The following is a 21,950-nucleotide window of genomic DNA, read 5'->3' as shown; positions in this document are numbered from 1 at the left end:
AACACGCCAGGCCATTGTGGATGTTTCCCCAGAATCCCCAACCAGGTCAGAAGTAGCCTTACCTCAGTGGGATTGTTTTATAATTTTAATACATTGGCTAAGACAGCTTTAATACTAGTAACAAGAGCTGCAAGCTTATGAATATTATTTAATTACAAGCTTATGGAAGACACCTTCTCCCAATTAACACGAGATATACATTTATCTATTCCATGGATTGTGTAAATCAGTGATGACCATTATTCATTTTATATAAGAAACCCATTACTCACTATTAAAAAGGAATACCTTTCTTGGGTCTTCCCCTAAGCACCTTGAAAATACATTTTTAAAACTCATCATGGCGATATTTTTTATAACTTTCTTTGGGCTGTGATAAAAGAAACAAGCTCTGAATGACTATCTAAAATATACCGAAACGGTACCTTTACTGATAAGAATGATATGATTCAGCGTTTAAGAAAACAAGGGAAGTCCCAAAAAGCTTAAGGCTTCGTTTAGCGCCATGCCGAGAGAGTCACATTACAATACTCTACCGCCCACTCACCAGTAGGTTGTGTACACATCAAAGCCCTCGCGCAGGTCGATGAAGCACCTGGCGATCCTCCCGGGATCCCTTCCCGTGTTGATTAGCCGCTGCAGGAGCATCGAGTTGAATTCGTAAATCTCTTCAATGTTGGCGAAGAGTATTTGCAATTCGTCCACGCGCAGGCAGGCGCGCTCCTTCCAGTCGAGCAGGTACCTGAAAATATGACTGTGAGATCCTTGGAGGAGATTTTTCAACGGTAGGACTACCCACCCCTTGATCACCTGGCCCAGATCCTCGACGAAGCTTCGCTCCGAGTCCACGATCTCCAGGCAGGTCTTCTCCAGCACGCTCATCGCCGGCTGATGATGTGCGTCGCCCAGCTCGTTCTCACTCTCCGCCAGACTCTCCACGCTGGCCAGGTAGGAAGTGGCCGTCAGCTTGCCGTTGAGCAGTTGATCCGATCCCGAACTGGAGCTGGAGGAGGTGGAGCAGATGGACGAGGAGGACAGCGGCCGGTTGTTCAGTCGGGCCAGCTCACTCAACCGGGCGGCGAACTTGGGCTTGATGTCGGTGAGCCTGTCCAGACTCTCGGCCGACAGCTTATTGGCCTCCTCCAGCTCGGCCAGCTGCTCTGCCGTGGGCAGCTTGAGGGGCACGCCACCGCTCAGGGTGCTGGCCTTGGCGCCCAGGCTCTTGGTGCGAGCATAGGTCAGCAGGGGGGAACTGCAGATGGTGGAGGCACAGGCGGCGGACGAGCTCCTGACCAGCGGCTTGCTGACCAGCGTCTTGTTCACCGCCTCTATGAGCTCCGCCCTGGGATCCATTCCCCCAGGATCCGCCAGGGTAAGTCTCTCCATGTGCTGCGTGACCAGGTCAAAGTTAATGGTGTCCACTATGTCCACCGGACTCAGGGGCTCACTGCACACAAACTCCTTGGGCTTGGGGGGATTAAGAGTAGGAGCAGGCTTAGGCGTCACCGGGGTCTTAGGAGTCCCCGGCGTGGCCGGCTGGGCGTGCTGCAGTTGCGCACTGGTGGCCGCCAGCTGCTCCATCTCGATCAGCTTGATGCTCTGCTGAGAGTCGTAGCGCGGCAGGGTTAGTTTTCGCTTCTGGAAAGGATTCCCATCGAAGTGGAAAGGCGTCCCCGGAACGGACTGGTTCGTCGGCGTGCGATCCTCGTCCATGGATTTCGTCTTCTCGAAGGCGGCGAAGGCCACCGAGTGAAGATACTCGTTGCTGGAGTCGAAGGTGGAGACCAGTTCGCTGCCGGATTGGGTGGACAACTTGCCGGTGATCTTGGAGAGCGGTATGTGCGACAGCTTGTGCTTGGGCGTGGAGCCACCGACAGGAGGTGGCCCACTGTTACCGGTCTTTATGTACCGCCCCTGGGTGGGACTTCTTTGGGATGGGGACTGGGATGGCTGCTGCTGCTGCTGCTGGTGCTGCTTCAGTGCCTCCGCGGACACCGCCTCCACGGGCTGGATGTCGGAGTGCGTGATGATCCTGTGGACATTCGGCGAGAGGACGCGGATGTTGCTGCCCCGTCGACTGCTGCCGTTCGAGGCGAGGCTGCTGCTGCTGCCGTGGATGTGCGACTCCTGGCTCCTCCGCTGCACCACCAACCTGCTCAGCTGAGCCCCATCCGGTTCGTCCCGCAGGCCCGCAACCACCAGCGGAGCAGCTGGCTCCTGGTGGCCCAACTGGGTGCTAGAGCTTGCTAGCGTGTAGCTGGCGGAGTGGTCATCGCTGGTGGCGACACTCGAGCAGCTGCCGCTGGAGGAGGAGGAGGAGCTGCTGCTGCTGCTGCTGCAGTTGCTGCGGCTCCGCTTGGGAGTCGAGTCGCCGCTGCTGGAGGCCTTCGATTCGTGTGACGGCGCAGTGGGAGCCGCTGCCAAAGTGTCGTAGATGCCCAGCAGCGAGGGTGCCAACTCAGTGGTGCTGCCTGTGAATCAAAAGAGGGGAAATGGGGGTTTATTAAACGGAGAAAAAAACAGATAGACTTATAAATAAAACTTATAAAAAGATACCTATATTTGACCAAGTGCTATAAAATGATTATCGGTTATATCACCACCCTGTATTATGCCAAGCTTCACATATAAAATTATTTTAACTTACATCACCACCTTTTAATAACCCGAGCATGTTTTTTGGGTAAGATACAAATTCTTATGGAAGACCTTACTTCCATATATTTTATATAGATAATTTATAATATTTAAGTATTTTAGGTGCCAATGTGCCTTGTCTAGGAAACATCCAATTATTTTTTTTTGAAAATATAACTACTATCAGAACTCTTATTTCCACGTTAAGTATTCTCGGTTATCTTATTAAAACGTTTCCTTTATTAAAGTACAATAGTACCATACATAGTTCAATAATAGTTTCAGGTAGTTAAAGTTAAATCAAACTATTATAAATTTATGGACCCACTTTATTTAATTTTTGTAACTACGAGAACGTGTTGGGAAGGCGTTTTGAAGGCAATTTCTGTATGAAACGCAATAACAAAGTGGTGACTAATTGGGGTGATAAGTCTGCCCGTACTCTTAACCCCGCAAAGCGCGTGGCGAGTGGGCGGTGTCTAATGCCCCCCACCCAAGTGCGAGGCCCTGCCCAATCGATCCGATCCCAGCCCGTCGAGGTGCTGCAATGTTGATGGGCCTGAGCGGCACACATGCTCGTAATCCCGCGATATTTGCCATAATTTTCTTGCATAAAATGATTTATGCCGGGGCGAACGGCGGAGGGGAGGCCTGATGTATTGAGTTGTTTAGCCGCAGGATGCATGGCCAACGAGCCGGCGACTCAGAACGCGGCCATCAGGCAGTGTGTGTGCATTCTGGCCAGGGATCGATGTTGCTGTTGGAGCCGGAGAAGGAGGAGGAGAGCCTTGAGCTGGACTCACTCGGCCTGGTCTGCTGCATAAATAAGTAGGTTGCTGCTGTTCGCCTGCCTGGCGGCCTGACATGTGAATTGATATGCCAACGCAACATGGCCAAAACCGCAAGGCAACTGGCAACAAGCGGCGGGCAACCGGCAACAGGCAACAGGCAACCAGCAACTGGCAACATGAGGCAACTCCGGGCCACGGCAGGCAGCAACATGGCAGAACAACGACCCGAGTCAACGGCAATTGGCATGAACATTCCGGGGCCCGCTCATCATTTCTCACAAACGGTTCAATTAATCAAAAGCGCTCACAACTGCGGATTTAATAACATTATCGACAGGGGGACTTGATCTATAAATTACAGATCGCGTCAGTCAACGGTCAATGGTGCATGCAGGCACTTTTAATGATGGCCCGCAAATTGCAGCTCGAGCCGGGGATCGCATTGTATTTGGGTTCTATAAATAGGAAATACTAGGCATCTGCATCTGTGAGATGCCCCCGGCTCGCCGCGTCTTGGCCAACTTCATTAAGGCCACTGTTTGTGTGATTATCTCTTAGCACATTTGGCTAACAACCCGGCAGACTAGCATCCTAACAGCCCAACAGCCCATACATCTCACTTCCCGCCGAACGGAGGGGCTGAGCAAATCAGGCAATTAACTTTTTAAGACAAAACTGCGGCCCACGTTGCGGCTACCGGTTTTTTCAGCTATTTAGATTCTTCCCGGCATTAGCATCATCCTCGGACGCATCCACATCCACATCCCCGGTAGCCGACGGGGCACTTTTCCCCTAATTGCGAATGGTGTCAATGTGGCCTGGCTTCGCTTGGATTTCTTGCTGATTTTTTTTACAGATTTTTCCCCCTGGTTGGGCAACATTTTGCCGAGCCACGAACAACAATTAGTTGGCATGAGTAGTGCCACGCCCACTGTCAGACCGCCGCTGTGCCGCCTGTCTTTTCGGGCAGGCTGACGACAAGTCGTAAACATGATTTGTACATTTAATTTTCCATCATTCTGTTTGATTATTTTGCGTGGGCCGCGAGCGCAGACACTGCAGATACTCGCCCATCCAGCGGCCAATAGATAGTTGCTAAGTCGGATGCAGATACTCTGTGCTGGCCATCATCCTGCAGGCTGACCCAGTTAGCCGACGGGACGGAGCGTTTTGCTTAATTGCCAAAACGTGGGCTGCGACGGCAGGTTCTCCATTGGCTTTTCGTACACGGAAAGAAATAAGATTGACCAAGCTAAATTGCCTTTTTAAGATCCTTAATCTATTTCTCAACATTTTTTAAGGCCTTATTTATGTTAGTCCTCTGCCGCCACACAAACAGTGTACAGCAGCAAATTACTCTCCCAAGTGAACTACAACATTGAACATTGAAATATTTGTACTCTTTATTATCTTTGTTTGTTTAACAAAAACTTGCTTTAAGCTTCAAGATCATTTTCCTTCAAGAAACGATTTTCAAATATGTAAATACTTTTTTCCGAGCAAAATATAGTCTTAGCTACTCACTATATAGATATAATTATTTAGGGAACATACATTATCTTTGTAAAAATGTTGTACTCATTTCACTAGAACATCTTTCTTTATCTAACCTATCCTTGTTCGAAACTTACAAGATTATCTTCTAAAACTTAATATTTGCAAACATGTAAATATTTTTTCCGGTGCTACTAGTAAAGTATAATCATTGCCACTTGCCGGCAAGCATTTAATTAAAAGCCAACAGCTGTGGCCGTTGCAAACTATTTATGGCATAATTCCGCCGAGATCTGGGTAAAACGTTGGCCAGGCCAGGCCGGGACGGGCCGGGCTAATCTGAGATCTGGAATCTGGCCGGCGATCTCCGCAAGCGGAGTGGCCAACCAACTCAGCCTGTCAGCCCTGCGAAACAATGCAAAGTAAGCTCTCTGTCATTTTGCAATTTGCAATTGGAGTAGCCCCTCACGGCCCAGAAAGCAACACTAAAAAAAGGGTGTCAGGGCCAGAGGTGCAGCAGGCGGGGGCAGTTCCCCAGGCTGGTTTCATTTTCCAAATCCAAATCCCTTTAATGCCCCGGCGACAAAGTGTCTTGTGTCCACAGACGGAGCCGTAACTTTGTGCAGCGGCTTCAGGTGTCCACTTCGCACCTGGACAAGCTGGACAAGCACCCAAAGCCGGCAATTTATGGCTGGCCTGACACAATTTCATAAGGCCGCAAAGGCTCCATCTCGCGCTCGAAGTGGCAGCATGGCCCAAAGATTACGCGATTGGGGCTAAAAATAGCAGACGCTAAAGGTCAGCCGGCCCGAAGAAGATGCAGCTGCGTGCTGACTGATTTACAAGCCAAGTGCAACTGGCTCATAAGTTGGCCGCTCGGCTGGCGACATTGAATTATGCGCGGCGAGGGAAAGTGCTGTCGTCGGAATCTCAATTTGGATCCGAGTCCGAGCCCGAAACCAAATCGAAATCGAAATCGACAGAGTTCAAATGTTGCACCTTCGGATGGCAGGGGCATGATGTGGTATACGGCATGGCATGGATTGGTATGCGATGACATTTTATTTATGCACGGCGTGGCCAGCTGTTGAGAGCATTAATTTAATGCGCTTAGTCGCCATCATCGATGTCCCATTCCAGGTCCGCGTCTGGCAATTGATATTTTAATCGCCATTTCATTTTGTCCGCCGCGACTTGACTTGGCGCCATGGTTAGTCCGGTGTTTAGGGAGCCGCTACAGGGAGAGAAATTGGGCCTACTCTTGGAAAATGTAGAAATGGATTTTGGCAATCTATTCAAAAATCTGAAAGCGACCGCTTTGAATAATGTTAAAAGTAAGCACCCATTATACGGTTTTCGATTAACAAAAATCTCTCCACAATTCTATTTTAAAACAGTATTTGCAATCCTTAAGATCCTTTTATCAGATTTCCTTCCATATTTACTATTTTTAAATACTATTTTTATATCAGTTTCACTTTTTAATAGTAACCCCAACACAACAAAAATACATACTACTATTTTTGTTGTCCTTAAAATATTTTTATAGTGACCTAACTAGACAAATAGATAAAATTAGCCTTTTAAATGACCTTGCATGTATCTGAAAGCTTCCAAACTTTGTGTAGAACTACTTCTCCTTGCTGAAGGAGAAAGTTCCCAGCTAAATACTTATTTCCTTGGCACTTTTTTTCGCGTGTAGCTTATCAATCGTCATTATTGGCTTGGGCCCATACGTGTCCCCCGGCCGCTTGGCTTATGAGCACGCATTTTGCAACTCCCAATTAAAATGTTATTCAATGCGTCGCCGAACGCGACTTATAAACACATTTCCCCCGATAAGACGACGACCTGAAAACCGCAGCTTGAATGGCGCTTAACTCAATCGATATGGCCGTAAACAGAAGCCAAGGCAGAAACTGAAACTGCAGCTGGAACTGCAAAACGGAAGTGGAATCGCCTGGCCAAATGGTCGCAAAAGTTGGCAATTGTTCGAGTCACATGTGTTGGGGAAACTGCGGGGAAATTGTTTAGGAAACGGCACATGTGCAGCCGAACACAAGCTGAACAACTTTGTTTTGACAATGATGGGGAAATTCCAAGCGATGGAGAAACATTTTCTTGGCTCAGAAAGTCAAGTATATTTGAAATATATGGGTCTTTAAATTTGGGCAAAACCATTTGGGATAAATGTTTTAAAAACTATGTGTTTTTGTGAAATATTTGAACATAAAAAGGCCTGAGAAGACTATTAAAGCCCTACAAGGAAGAGCAAAAGTCAAAGGCCCACAGAATTATAGATATCTCAATGTGATTGCACTCACGATCCGGCTAAAATGGCTTGCCTGGCCATAAAAATTAAGCCCCATCCTTCAACGCAGCCAATTGCATCTAATGTTCGTTAAGAGCCATTGATAATTTCCCGGGGATTAACGATCGTTTCCGCTTTCCTCCAGCGATCTCGCAGAGCCCCCACCAATGGGCTGGAAATTCTTTTGAAATTGAGCGAATCTCGCAGACGCATAAGCATAAAAATTCCTCGAGATGGCCTCCCTCCTCCGAGGGCATTGGATTTGGATGTTATTTTTAGCCCCTGCTGGATGATATCCACGGATCCATGGAGGCACTTAAACGACGGCTGGGCGCTGCTCAGCCAGGCCAACGCAATGGCAAACAGCACGGCAACTTTTGCTTTTAGCACAGGTCCCCTCCTTTTCGGTGCTTCCCGCTAAAAGTGAAATCCTTTTAAAGCGGCAGCAAACAAAAATCTAGGAAAATGTCGCCGCCAAAAGTTATAAATCTTGTTCATATTTGCACGTGAAGCCAGAGCCAGACTTTCAGGCCAGGTTGCTCGGTAGGTAGGTTGCTTGGCTCGCTGGGAAGCCATAAATGTCACAGGCCCGCCGGAGAACGGGCTGGCATATTAGTTTTCCTCGGAGCGAGTGGCAAAACGTGCTAAATTCCATGGGGCAGACATCCATTAAACAGCCGCGGCCTGGCCCGAAACATGCCACGGCTGAGAAGTGCTAAAATCTCATAAAACATTGCCTGACTGCTGATTCTAAATTAACTTTGGCTTGCCCCGGGCACAGTGGTTCCAGAACTCTCTGGAGGGAGGGGTATCCCATCACAATTAGAACTGGGTGTACTTTTTAGTTGAGTTTCGGTTTTTAGGGCACTTTAAGGCAGTTGGTTTGAGGTAAAGTTAAGATATGGAACAAGGCAAAACCTACAAGTTTAATTATAACTCTATATTGAGAATACATACAGAATACATTTTAGGATTTAATTAAGATACGGTATACAATCTACAGGATGCATACTCGTACGCAGTATTAAATTCAACTTTTTTCAGGCCTTTTCCGGTTATAGTATTTTTTAGGGGTAAGTATTTTATTGATTCTTTTATTACTGTAACAGTTGAGATGATATCTTATATGGTGAGATCATATATACCAAAAATCTAACACATTTCTATGAAAATCTGACCTGTCTAAACATATTTTCAGTATTTAAGAACATTTTGTTCTTGAATTTAGTATTTAGTATTTAATTTTACACGAAACAACTATCCTCATCAGATCGATCCACTGTTCCTGCCTCTCTCTTTTTCCCATCCTGGCAGACGACACTTCAGCCGAGGACTGGAGTTGGATCGAGTGGAGTGGAGCAGCCAAAGCTGTTGCACTTTGCACTTCAGCCCGGGGAGGCGGGTCCGAGGTCTGGGGAGCAGCCCGACGTGGTTTTGAAGAACTTCCCTTCGGCGGAAGGCAGCTCGTGCATTCTCAATGGCCTGCCCTGACTTTGACATGACGAACTGCCTGACTGCGGCGTTTCGAGGATCTGCTGGCCGTAAAACGCTGTCTGTGATGAATGGCAGCTGCGCGAAAAATGCATAAAAGTGTGAACAAATTTTGCCCACTAAATATAGCCGCTGCAGCCGCAGCAAAACTAATCTTGCGAAAAGTCGAGGCCAATGGCCCCTAGTTTGTGCCGCTGGCGGTGCCAAATAAGGAGGCCTTTTGGAAGAGCAAACATGGTCATGACCAGTTCAAGGGCTGCGGAGAAATTTGCCTGCCAATAGAGATATCACCCGGGCACTGGCAGTAGGACCGTGGAAAGGGAGTGGGAATGGCGCCATTATATAAGGCCATCGCATTTAATTAGCCACTGGAGCTGCAATATGGAAAGTGGTTTTGGCCAGGGCCAAGAGACGCTAATCTGTGCGGACGGGCAACATTTTCGTGCGGTTTCAGTGCTGTGCGGTTTTCGCTTTCGAAACCGATTCAATTCAATTTTCAATTTTCCCATATCGCACACGCATCAGAAACAGAAAACCATAGAAACCGAAGCCAAAAGTGGCCAGGAAACGTCAGTCAGGGCTTAGGCTTTTTGCCGCTGCTGATTGATTAATGTGGAGCACGATTGCATAAGGGACTGCAGTCGCCGAAATCCCGCATCTACGTGGGCGACACCCTGGTAACCCAGTCGAGCCATCAGTCAGTCAATCACTCGCTCATTCACTCAGTCACTCACTCCATCAGCTGGAGGTGGAGGTGGATTGGTGGGAGGAGTGGGAGGAGTGGGAGTTGTCGCGCAGATAGACCCCGTCTGTCTGGTTTGAAGGCCAAGATACCTCACCCGATACAGTTGAGTGCGGACCCACTCGAGGGTAGTGTTGACTCAAGATAGGAGCCGGACAGATGGACAGATCGCATTGGCTTCTCGGTAATGGCTTACCGCTAATGAGCTCCATAAACAAGCTGCGCCGCGTATCGCTTGGATAAATTTGCATTCGGGCTCTGGCCAAGATATCTCTGTTAGCACGGTTAACAAGTTCTGCTGGCCTGCGCTTTATGACAACTCAATCCCAATCGGTTTAAGTCCAGAAGGGGCTCTGGGGTCACCGAAGGTCGCTCTCGAGTTCCAAGTACTATTGGAGTACCATTGAAGTGCGCCAACTCAAAAACACCTCTCCAACTTAGAGAAGTCTACATATGCTTTATGAAGGTTCTTATATGCCACACTACCTGTAACTCGTATGTAAGTGTGATATCATTTTGATAATAATCAAAATAAATTGAGGAATTCAAATTGTTGATTAAACAATCAATACCTTTTTCGTATATTACAAAGCTAAATCAATCATTTTTATTATATTTGACAATTTTGTTACCAAAATTAGGGGAAAATGAGCAATACGACAATCTTGAGCTTTTTTAAAGAGGACGACCAAAGATGTATTTTAAAATAGTATTATTATAAATTAAGTTCGAGTTGTGAAGGATTTTTTTTTAAATATTATAGCCCACATAACATGGCATGTTCTATTTCATATTCCTAAAGACAATAACTTAAAGATACGAAATCCGCGAATTCTTAAGGAAACCTTTTCCGTTTGTCCCAATGTGAGGAGTGTATTATCTCTCCTTAATAAAAGGATTTATTCACCTGGTAAACTCTAAAACGATTAATTGAGAAATTAAGTGACTTAGTGCCAACTCTGGCATCCAATGCACAGTTAAAATAGAAAGGAATTCCACCTCGCAGTTCGTTTCCGAGTAATAGAAGCCACTTACTTCAAGGGTCTCCGCCCGATCACCGGCCTATCAAGAAAAAATAGCGATCTTCGTCGTCCCCAAGGATGGCCAATAGATGCCCCTATTTAGCAAGGCCGCATCCGCGGAATGCGGTGCCTTGCTCCATTTGGGGCTGCTGCCGCACTCCGCTCAAATCCACGCCAGTCGCATCCCCTCCAAGCCGAGGCTGTGCCAGATCGCCGCCCAAGGCAGTGGACCACATTGCGCAGCTAGATCCAATGTCAATGCTTTTGAAAGGCATCAATTAATGGTCAATGCTCTCCGCTCCGCGTGCCTGCAAAGATTTTCCAGCGAAAATCTGCGCTTCGGGCAGAAGGCAGACGGCAGCAAGGAGTTTGAGGCCATCGACTGTCATCCAGTTCAGGCCGAGATTGGCTCAGCGAAGACCACCGGCGTGGCAGCTGTTTTGTGGCCGCGGCAGCCATAATTGGCAAGTGGAAAACTCGCGGCGAGGCCATAAAAAGCAGGTCAGGCCGCTGTTAAGACAATCGAATTATGGCCACTTCTTTAATTGATGAGCAGTCTCGGTTTGGTGGCATCATGAAGTTTCACTGCCATGCTGCGGGCTCGTAGCTCAGAGTCCCGATTCCAGATGCTGCATCCCAGATCGCAGTACCTACATACTGCTATCCCGGTCCCCGGCAAACATATGTTAATGAACCGAGCCAGACGACGACGACGATGGCGTGATGGAAGACAGGAAAAGGCGAGCAACAATTTAGCGCTTTAATTTGATGGCCATGAGGAGCTGCCAGGAGCTGCGCAACACCCTGGTTTGGTTAGTGGTCCTGGTGCAAATTCTATCAACAGCTACGTTAGATGGCCAACACTAGATGTGGCCGAGACCGCGCCGGGCCGGCAATTTATTTTAATTACTGCCCGGCCAGGCCGAGGCGCGCAGAATGGCCAAGTGGCCAAATGGCTAAATGGCGGATGGCTATCCGAAAAAGCGCTAAAACCCTAACAAGAGAAATCAATTTTCGCGAGCCCTGTTGCCACATTCTGCAGCCACTCGAGCCGCAGATGCAGTTCCTCGAGGTGCAGTGGGCGGGGGCCGGGATCGTTGAACCCATGGCCGGGCCTTCGGGGTCTTAATTTGAATTGACTTCCGTCAACAAAGAGGCTGCCTCGGTCCGGCTCGAGATTCTAATTGCAACATGTTGCAAAGTAAGTGCGGACACTTGCAATTAATAAGAACTGCTGCTGCTGCCGCTGCACAAGGAACCTATAAAAGTGCCTGCTCTTGGCCTTCGTCTTTGTCTGCCTCGCTTGCTGGGATATAAACTCTACACCGAAAAATATTTCATAAATTTGGGGTTTAATTAAAGCTTACTGCGAGGAAAACTAAGAGTTTATTCTTGTATCAATTATTATTTTGTGTTCCTGTTTATCAGAAAAGTTGAATGTGTCTTTTTTGTCTCTATAAGAATACACAAAAAAAACTGCAATATGTTGTCCACCAAAACACCACTTCAATATTATTTTACCACTACTCTTCGTTTATATATTTTTCCAGTGTTGTTGGTTAATTAAAACTCTTTCTTAGCGCACAAAATGTTGTATAAATTTCAATTTCTAAGGAAACATTATATTTACTAATTTTGGGGTTTTATCTGCAAGATAAAAAGTATTTTCTTTCATTGCACAATGTTAATTGGAGATCATCCTTACTTTAAAGATATTTGATACAGGATATATGAGATTATCCACAAATTAAACATATTTATTTTAAAGATAATAAGCAATGATGTATACAAATGTTACACATATTTCCATATTGTGATACTTTATAGAGATACAGAACAATGATCTATATTTTAAGGATCCTCAGCAGGGATGCCAAGAAATTCTACAGATACCTCCATATTGATATCTGATGAAAGGAGATTATTAAGGGTGATTTTCAAGCTACAAAAATGCTTCAAAGCAGCACGTTTTTCCCAGTGCACTTGAATCCAAAGTCGGGGCCGTGGATCTTCCTTCGCGGTCTTGGGTCCGCTTTTATAGCCAAAGGGCTCGAGTCGGTTCAAGGAATGCGGCGTAACGCCAGCAACATTTCACGCTTAATTATAGACGCCAAGCGCTAGGAATTTTTCATAAGACAGAGGACCAGACGAGGAGGGCAGGACGAGGCGGGGGCAGGCATTTCCTATTGCCATCATCTAATGCCTGGCCAGGGAAGAGCTCGCCAGGTTTATTTATGTGTGGGCCGTTGTTTTGTAATTTAATAAGCAATGCAAAAAGGGGCGCGACAAGAAAGTGCGGCCCGATCCCACCGATACTCTGATACTCTACGGGTTCTCTGGCCAGGATGGCCACATTCTGGTCCGGAATTCGTTTGGCAGATTGCCTGCTGGGTGGGAGAGGCAGAGGCTGCCTATAACGTCTGGGTTTCTGGGTATCGCATCGCCTGCCAGGCCGACTAATAGTCAACCCACCCACACGTTCTGGCCAAGAAAGAGACGGGCACACGCCGTTGACGCCTCTGACGACGATCGGCGCCACGGAGCAAACCGCTGACTCAGATGACTCCTCCAACTCCAATGCTGCAGCGCTCCAGCCGGAGGAATGCCGCAATGTTGCATATGCAATTAATAATTGGTTGCACATGCGCAGCGGTGTGCAACATTCTGCTGCCCGCAGCATGATGCGGCAACACGACGGCTAAAAATATCTCGCGGACCTTTGACACCGGCCATGTGGTTGGGAATTGTGACTAATTAGTGGCTCCGCGGAGTGTCCACCTCCGCAGATCGGGGCCACTCGCTCAATGGGAGATCCGCGCCGCGACTGTGGCATTGCCACACATTCGAGCGAATTAAACACGCAACACATTCATCAAGATCAATTGAAAATGACACTGGGCAAAAAGATGAGGTTGAAGATTTTGTAAAAAAGAAAGAACTCTCTTCTATCAGAAGTAAAAAGTATAACATACCGTATTTAATTTATAAATATTTCAAATGAAGGTACTTGTTTGTATTACTTAATAAATTACTTTATTAAATAACAATCCCCTAAATTAGACATGTTCTTAAACATTTTCTAAAATATTTTCTAAAACTTTATACATAACCTTAAGTTTCTTCTGTGCAGGATACATCTCTAAGTACTCCAAACTCTTGCCACTATAAAGTTCTCTAGGCTTAATTGACTTATAAAAAGAAGAGACAACTCTATTTTTGTGGGTCAAGTTTAGTGTCAGAGCCTTGGCCGCAGTTCCCGCCGTTTTTTGGCATTCCCTTTCTTTTATCCCCTGTCTGGCTCTCTAATTAAATGCCTGGCCATAATATTAATTTATGGTAATTTAATACTTTATTTCCAGGGGAGGGCAGCAGTCCCAATAGAAGATTTATGCTGCCTTTGGAGTTCCCAAGAAGACGAAACAAATTGCCGGCAATTCCGAAGGCTTCGAGGGGCCACAATCTGGAGAAGATCTTTCAATAATTTGCGCCAATTAGAAGCGTATTCAGAGTGCCATTCAAGTGAGTTCGGGGCGCTCTATTCCATTATTATGATGAGGTTGGCGTTGGCCCCTGTCTGTGGGCTTGTGCAATGCCAGAGATCCAGAATCGACTTCAGAAACATTTGGCCCTATGGACTGGCGATCGACTGCAGCTATAAATAGTTCTCCCACTTTTTATTTTCCCTCCTCGGTTGGGGCAACATGATGTTGAAATTTTGATTGCGACATTCCTGCGCCCATTCCTCGAACAAATTGTGCGGGGCGCAAGGAGAAGGGGTGCCCGATTTGGTGCAGGGATCTCTAGAACTCGCTGCATTTGATTTACGGCCAATGCCCGTGTTGACATGCCGCAAGGCTTTTCGCCTAATGACGCCGTATTGCTGGCATTTTCCTCGGATTTTTCCGGGCCCTCTCCCCATGTGGCGTGTGGCGAACTGATGACCTGGAAAAGCCAGGGAAAACCAAGCAGAACAGAACGCAGTCGCCTAATTAAATTCTCTTCGTGTGTCGCAGACACGCCATCTTTATCGCCGATTGCAAGTTTTTGTGACTCGGCTCTAAGCCCGTTTGGGTTATGCTAATTCAATCGTGCTGGGATGTTACCTCTTTTTACTCGTTTTTGGCTTTTTTGGCCCACTCTAATGGCAATGCCAGGCATGTGGCACCTGCAGCAGGGGCGCATCGTGATCGGCCGAGGGCGTGGCTAATGGCCGCGCAATAACAACAACTAATGACTAAATTTCACATGGCCAGCAACCTTTTAGGAAGCAAATGTTAATTAAATTTAATCACGTTTCGCGGCGACAACATGGCCAGTTCAAAGGTTAAGTGAGTGCGCCAAAAGTGGCCGCATTCGGCTGCAGGCGACACACCCCGAAACCAAAAGCCACTAAATCGAAAAATCAGAGGAAGGAGGAAAAAACTGCAGGCGTATCAACAACGCATCAGCAACATTAGTTGCAGGTTGCATTTCGTCGCTTGTGGCATAAACGCCAATTATGTGCAACATATGCATGTCTGTGGAGAGCAAAGCGTGGCATGTTTGCCAATTTTTCATTTCCTGCAATGGCCAAAACAAAACTCGAACCTGCTGCCGCTGTCCGTGCTCCCCCGAAATCCCCGTTGCTGGTGCCGCTGCAAGTTGCTAGTTGCAAGTTGCAAGTTGCTAGTTGCCGGGGTGCGCTTGTGTGCGCTGCTGGCAGATGCGAGTGCGGCGATAAGGCGCCAAATGTGCAACAGCCATGAACCAGGTAGCCAGGCGGACAAAAAAAAACACAATTCAGCCTTGGCAACGGGCGCAGCCTTAGAATGACGGCAGCAACATCGCCGCGGCAACAGCAACATTGCTGCATCGCAACAGCAATTGTCATTTTTCACGAACGAACGCGGCATGCAAATTGCCGTAAATTGAATTTGTCTGATTACGTTTGCGCCGCGGTCCGGTAATGGTAATCGATTGTCTCGGGACCTGGGGACCAGCAACTTGCAACTTGCAACAGCTTGCAGCTCCGAGCGACTCCTCCCAGCATCAATATTTGCTCTTTCGCAGGATTCGATCGCCGGCGAAAATGAAAAAATGAAAAATTGTGCCAGCGAGGCGGCAGATAAATGATTGCACTCGAATTGCATTTCGATGATTGCGAAATTGCCGAGTTGCAGATGCAACGCACCAGAAATTATGTGCTCCATGTGGCAACGGAGATGCGAGGGCCTAATGGTGATTATAGAGTGCGAGATGCCAAAGGAAAGGTAGGCACACGGAGAATATTATTGGAAAATTTACATTTTACTTTAAACTAAATCTCAGAATTTTGTAGCTTTTAAAAATTTTGTAAAAAATTAAAATTGTAATACAAGTTATAGCTTTTCAATGCCTCGAATTTATTTTAGTCAACATTTTTGCAGCAAACATTAATTAATTTAGCGGTAGAAAATTTGGGTGATATTCCCCAATAAATATAAATAAAATATTTAGATATTAACAGAATTGTTTATAGTTAAAAACAAATGTATGTAATAAAACTAAATCTTTTATAAACATTTACGTTTAGAGAAGATTTTTAAGATACTTAATCAACATTTTAATTTCGTTTAATGTTTATTCTCTTATCTTGATTATAATAGTGTATTGCAAATTCAGAAACCAAGGAAAAGAAAACAAAATGTTAGACGAAAGATCTAGAAGGTGCTGAATATCTTTTATCTCTGCTCAGACGTTTTGCAGAACTCTTCCTTTGATCTTTGCACACCGAGGGGAAACGGCGCAAAAAGATTCCCCGCCTGAAATCACAGCGATCCATGTGGTTCAGGTTGCCAAAATCTAATCCGCCGGATGTTTATCGTTCCACACAGTCACAACAAACAGCGGATCGATTACCCCGGGCAGTCTGGCCCTCGGTTCACACGCTGCTGGAGGAGTCTGTTTCGGAGGAGTGATGCATGTTTGCCAGTTTGGGGTGAGTCATCCCAATGCAGGCCGTAAATTCCTCCGATTTGCAGGGGGGGATACGAGTAGGAAGCTGTCAAAATGCGACTGGAGGCACTGGAGCCCGGTTCAGCGATCGGCGAGGCAAACAAAGAGCAGCTGCGACTGCTGTTCTGATTCTCGGAGGCAAAGTCAGCGGCCAGCAATGCGGCGAACAGGAAACATGTGGCTGCCACGCCCAGGAAAACCTTTTCGCCCTCCCCGCTGGGGCACCCCATCGTTCGAGCTTTTCCTTTTCAGCCATTAACATAAAAATAAATTTCGCTTTTGCCGGCCATATCGCGGCCACCAAATCGCCCGGGCGAAATGAAGTTGTAAGCATGGATCCGCGACTTTTTCGCTTTTTGGCGTTACGTGAATGCAGAAGAAAAACGATCGAAACGCAATAAATTTCACAAACGCGCGCAACAATTAGAAACCAAGCAGCAGCAGCCACGGCAACAGCAACAGCGACAACTGCAACAGGCATTGCAACTGCAACAGCAACATGGACGCAGACTGCGCATGCGCGTCGATAATTTCTTGCTATCGACGCGCCGTGATCACGTAAATTATGTCCAAAACTGAAAATAAAATCAGGCAACAACCCAAAAAAAGCGGAAAAAACGCCACGCGACGGTAAATTTCGTATTGGAATCCAAGCGATATGCATTTTGGGCATTCGAGCGCTGCCTATAAAATTGTTTTTTTCTCGGCCATTGTACATTTTGTTGCTGCCTTTACCGCTTGATTAATTTTTGTGCGTTTGGCAACAGCGAAAAACTTTTAAAGCGTCATTTTCCCGATGTCGCTGTGTCTGTGTGTGCGGCTTGATTAAGAAAATCAATTTTCGTCGCTCGGCGATTTCTAATTAATTGCCATTGGCCTAGGGGGAATTGGTTTCCCTGGCCGGAGCAAAAATGTACACTTTTCAATTTTAATTTTGAATGAGATACGATACATTGGACACCAAAACAGTAACAGTTTTTTTTACCTAATGAAAAAGCATAATTATTATTATACTTATTTTTTACGTATTTTTAAGTGACTGTCTAGGTATTTAATTTTAAAATTTCGTATTTTTAGCTTATCTTTTGCCTGTATCTGGAACTTGCAGTTCCGCCGCTTAAATCCAGTTAAACAAACTCATATTCGCTTGATATATCCAGGTTTTAGCAGTTTACCCACGATTGCAGCTGCTATTTTTAGGCGTTCGAGCCTTGTCACTCCGTTCGCCAGTGATTCATGCATTTTTACCTGGCCAACGCCCGCCTAATTAAGATAAATACACAGATGCGATCTGGGGACCCCTCCGCCACAGAGATGCTGCCGGTGTTGCCGGTGTTGCCGATGTTGCTGCTGTCATGTCATTGTCGCTGCTGCCGGGGAACGTGTGGAAATGCAGCCGCCGCTTTTCAGTTAACACGGTTCTTCGGCCGGGCCCAAGCCGAACCGTAGCAACGGTTGTTAACATCGCAGCTCCTTTCTAGCCGCAGGTTGCAGGTACTCGTACAACTGCAACTGCAACAGCAACAGCAACAAATTGCAGACGACACGAGGCAAGAAGGCAGCTGGAGAATGGAGAACGGAGCCAACGCCTCCTCCTGTACATAAACAACACTAGCGCCACCTACGTGCTCCCCAAGTCCGCCAGTCCCCACAAAGGAGCATGGGTGTCCGCAGATGGCATCGCCCTTGCCCCCGGCCCAGTGCTGCCTCCACTTCTTGGCCAGCTCCTGCCTACGGGGCTGCGACTGGTGTTGCTGTTTCTGCAACGGAAGTCAGTAAACTTTCAGGGTTATTATTATGCCAGGCTTGTGGGCCTTAAACCTGCGGCCCCACTTCAGCTGTCACTGCCGATCGTCCCGGGCAGGGAATTTCAATTGCCAAAATAAAGCTGTTCTGCCGGATTCACAGTTGCTTACAGCCAATTCTGCGTGAGCAAACAGAGAAACCCACACCTGTGTTCCCAACTGGTGTTCACATTTGGCTTGAATGGCACAGAAACACTGTGTACGAGTATATTGCAAAAGGAACTAATGAGTATTATAAGAAGTAATATGTATAAGAAGTATTATCCAGCTTCACAAAAGTTAAAAAAATATGTATCCTATATACAAATGTTAAAAGTGTTTCACAATATTTAAAGGTAATACACTCTGGCATTTTTTTTGTGGGCTATATATTATTTTTAAAGTGCCACAACAGCACTCTCTTCCGGTATTCCCCCGAAACTCCATTTCCACGGGCTTTCCCTGCGGAAAAGGGCCGGGCGCGGAAATTGGTCACGCTGTGGCCCAGATGGCAGGTACCTACCGAGGCGGGAAACTCTTATCGGCCCAGGCAGGTCGACTCGAGCGGGGCTTCACTGTAACTTAACTGTTCGTGCGAGCGTTGAACTTCTTTGTTCGCCACTCAAAATCCACTGACCATTATCTGCGTGCTTTTGCGTCTCTTAATCCGCCACTTTGGGGCTTCTCGGCGATAAGGGAACGCGCATAGTTCACACCCCGCACGACCGATAGATACGAGTGACCCCGAATCGGAGTCGCGGGCTGATTAATTAACTGCCATGGATAGGGCAAATCAATGACTTTAACGGTAACTGCGGGCCTATGGCTCAATCTGCGGCGATCTGGTTAGGAAATCGTACACCCATTATGCGGTCTTCGCCCGCCATTATCGTCTGCGCCCCGTACTTGGGCCCAATATCGCATTACTATGTAGTGTCTCCCCCCTCGAACGCCAGTCATTGACTTTTGTTTATTAATTTAAAGTGTTGTTGTCGCTTTGTGCCATGCTAATCCGTTTTATCTGCCGCTCTCGCTTGTTCGCTGGCTCTTTGATTTTTGATTTCAATAGAATAGATGCAAATCTCCCTCTTTGTTTGCGGGGGGCTCTGGGATTTCTCGGGCCCCAAGCTAAGTAAGAGGTACAATACACAAAGATAACCAATATAATAAATGGGTATTGAACTATACGGGTCAATAAATAATATTTTATCATCACTACCCTTTAAAAATGTGATGTAAAATGATCTAGTTGTGGTCCGAATTGGTTAAATGTTTTTTATTTTAGAAGGCAGCTGTGTCGATTTCTTAGGTTAAGATATAACTATAAAACTATCTTTTTCCCTGTGTAATTGGTTTATCTTTGGGATGCGGGTGCAACCTAATTCTGGGGGTGGACAGTGACACAGTTTCAGCGGAGAGCATTGCACTCACTGGAATCCCCGGGCCAACATATCGATGCGGCAACAATGTTGCTGTCCACTCACCTGGCTATCGCAGTGGTTCGCCGTATGCGGGGCCTACTGTACCCTCTTGACCCGCTTCCACCCACTGGTAATCCAATAAAGACCAATAAAGACGGGATATAGTTCAAGTGGAAGTCCGATTACAGGCCCCAGCAGCCGCGCTGATAACAAGTTGCCGCTGCGTTTTTATGCCATGCAATTATGGCCGGAGACAGAGATACACAGCGAACAGATACAAGCACGCACTGGTAGATGCACTTCTGGGTTTGTTCGCTCGAGTGGAAAATTCTTCATTTACTTATGATCTAAAGTAGATGCACTGGCACTTAACTTTGAACTTAACATTTCGTTTGCCGAGCACTGGCTTTACTTTTTGTTATCGGCAATTGGAAATGCATTGACCTCGTTTCGGGGCAACAAAGTTGCCAAACACTGTAAACATTTTCGGTTTTCTTGTTTTCTTATTTTTCGTTTGCCGAGTCAGCGGGGGAGGGCGTGTCGCAGGGGCGGGGCACGGTGGCAATTGGTGCGCAACGGAAGCGGAATATACACAGTGTGTTTCAAGGGGCTGCTCAAAAGCAATTCAAATGCATCGCTGCACACACACTGGGCATTTTCACTGCTCTTTTTATGTTTAAACAAAAAACGGTCAGCTGCCTGCAGATACCGGGGTTTTCGGGGGTTTTTGGGGCTTTTCTTCACTATCTATCTATCTTTTGCCGGACGATGTGCACCGGTCAACGTGAGACTGAAAACTAAAAACTGAAAACAAAACCCAAACGAACCGAAACCCAAATCAAAGTGTAACAGTGGCGAGAGAGAGAGTGGGCAGACAGGGAGAAAGAGAGTTGAGTGGCGAGTGCTCATGCGCGTGGGCGGTGCGCTGGTCGCTCCTAGGGGGTGACTACTGTCGCTGCACTTGTGCGTGTATCTCCCAGATGCGCCTCTCGTATCGCGGCGTATCTGCCGGATGCACTGTGGGCCCTTGTGCAGCCGTATCTCAAGGGTTGGACCCCAAACTGGGGTAATAGTCGCATTCATTGCGAGTCCCAGATGAAGACGCAGTCGAGTGGAGTCGAGTCTTTTGATTTACGAGCATTGACTGCAGTGGAAGCCCCGCTCTTCGGTAAGCGGTGAAAGTGCTCCCCAACTCACCCACATACGAACAATTCGGACCAGAAACAGATTTCGTCACACAGCGGAAGGCAACAAAGGCGAATCAGCTGCTTATTGTCATCTCGAGATTGTTTTATAACACTTGTGTTGTCGATAATATCTTGCTCTCACATGTATGGTATAAGTCCCCATATAAAACTCAACAACTTTCGGTTATTTTTTGTTAACTGTAGGATGATCTTTGATATTTTCAAATAAGAGATACTATTTGAAATTTATCAGTACCAATTTTACCTTATTTTTTAATTATGTACAATAAAAATTAACCAAATATTTTTATAGCCCCGAAAACCTATTGTAGTACACCCAAATATCAATATCCTCTCTGTGCAAGTGTCGATGCCGATGGGTTTATTCAACTCTTGAGGGAAAGTCAGGGGGTGGGATTTCCCTGCCATTTGGGGGGATGCTGTTGCCGGCGAAAACTGTTGCGTGCTTTCGGGAGTTGCCGGGAAATTGGCGCACTCGTGCACTGGGACAACAAATACTAGAGGGCCGGTGGGCTGGAGAGCTGGAGTTCCACATCCAAGGGGTGGCTCGGCCTTTGAGGGCACTCCTTGAAACGCATTTACAATGCACCACACATCGCCCCACATGAGCAGGGTGACTTCGCACACAGGCCATTGTAATGGAAATCCAACTTTGACACGCGATGGCTGAGGGGTGGACGCTGACATCGCAATCTGTTTAATTGAGGTGTTTAGCACGGTGAATAATTAAAACAAAAAAAAAAAAACCCTTATCGAGAAACCAGACAAAGGTCAAAATAATAAATTAGACACGCGTCTGAGTGGAGTTGAAATGGAGAGTGCTTGGGGATGGGAAACGGTCCTAGGTCGATCAACAAAAGGTTTAAACATCTTGGGAGATTGTCTTTACATGATTTTTCCTCGAATGCTGTTCCTCCAGGAACCCTGCTCCAATTTCCCTCCGCAGGTTCGAATTTCACGCTGTCATCGCTAGCTGCGTGGCGTTCTATTACCATTTGGGCGCAACAAATGTGTCTGGAGCCCATTTCGTGACCAGGCACATGTCATTAGCCCAACCAGCCCAAACAAATGATGAC

At 46.8% G+C, this 21,950-nt stretch overlaps 1 protein-coding gene across 2 annotated transcripts in view; it reads right to left on the bottom strand.

Moving 5' to 3' along the window:
• Positions 1-21,950, bottom strand: part of LOC108030121 (uncharacterized) — a 47,151-nt gene that overhangs the window by 5,405 nt on the left and 19,796 nt on the right. For both annotated transcript variants that reach the window (XR_001768476.3, XM_017102822.3), the window contains exons 2-3: positions 800-2,471; positions 548-742 (exon numbers count right to left, since the gene is read on the bottom strand). Coding sequence is in view for 1 of the 2 variants with exons in the window: in XM_017102822.3 (XP_016958311.3) it covers positions 548-742; positions 800-2,471 (1,867 nt within the window). In the remaining variant the exon portion in view is untranslated. The remainder of the gene's footprint in view (positions 1-547; positions 743-799; positions 2,472-21,950) is intronic.

Source organism: Drosophila biarmipes, chromosome 2R (genome assembly GCF_025231255.1).
Source record: "Drosophila biarmipes strain raj3 chromosome 2R, RU_DBia_V1.1, whole genome shotgun sequence".
NCBI classification, from domain to species: domain Eukaryota; kingdom Metazoa; phylum Arthropoda; class Insecta; order Diptera; family Drosophilidae; genus Drosophila; species Drosophila biarmipes.
This window is presented reverse-complemented; position numbering and strand designations above follow the sequence as displayed.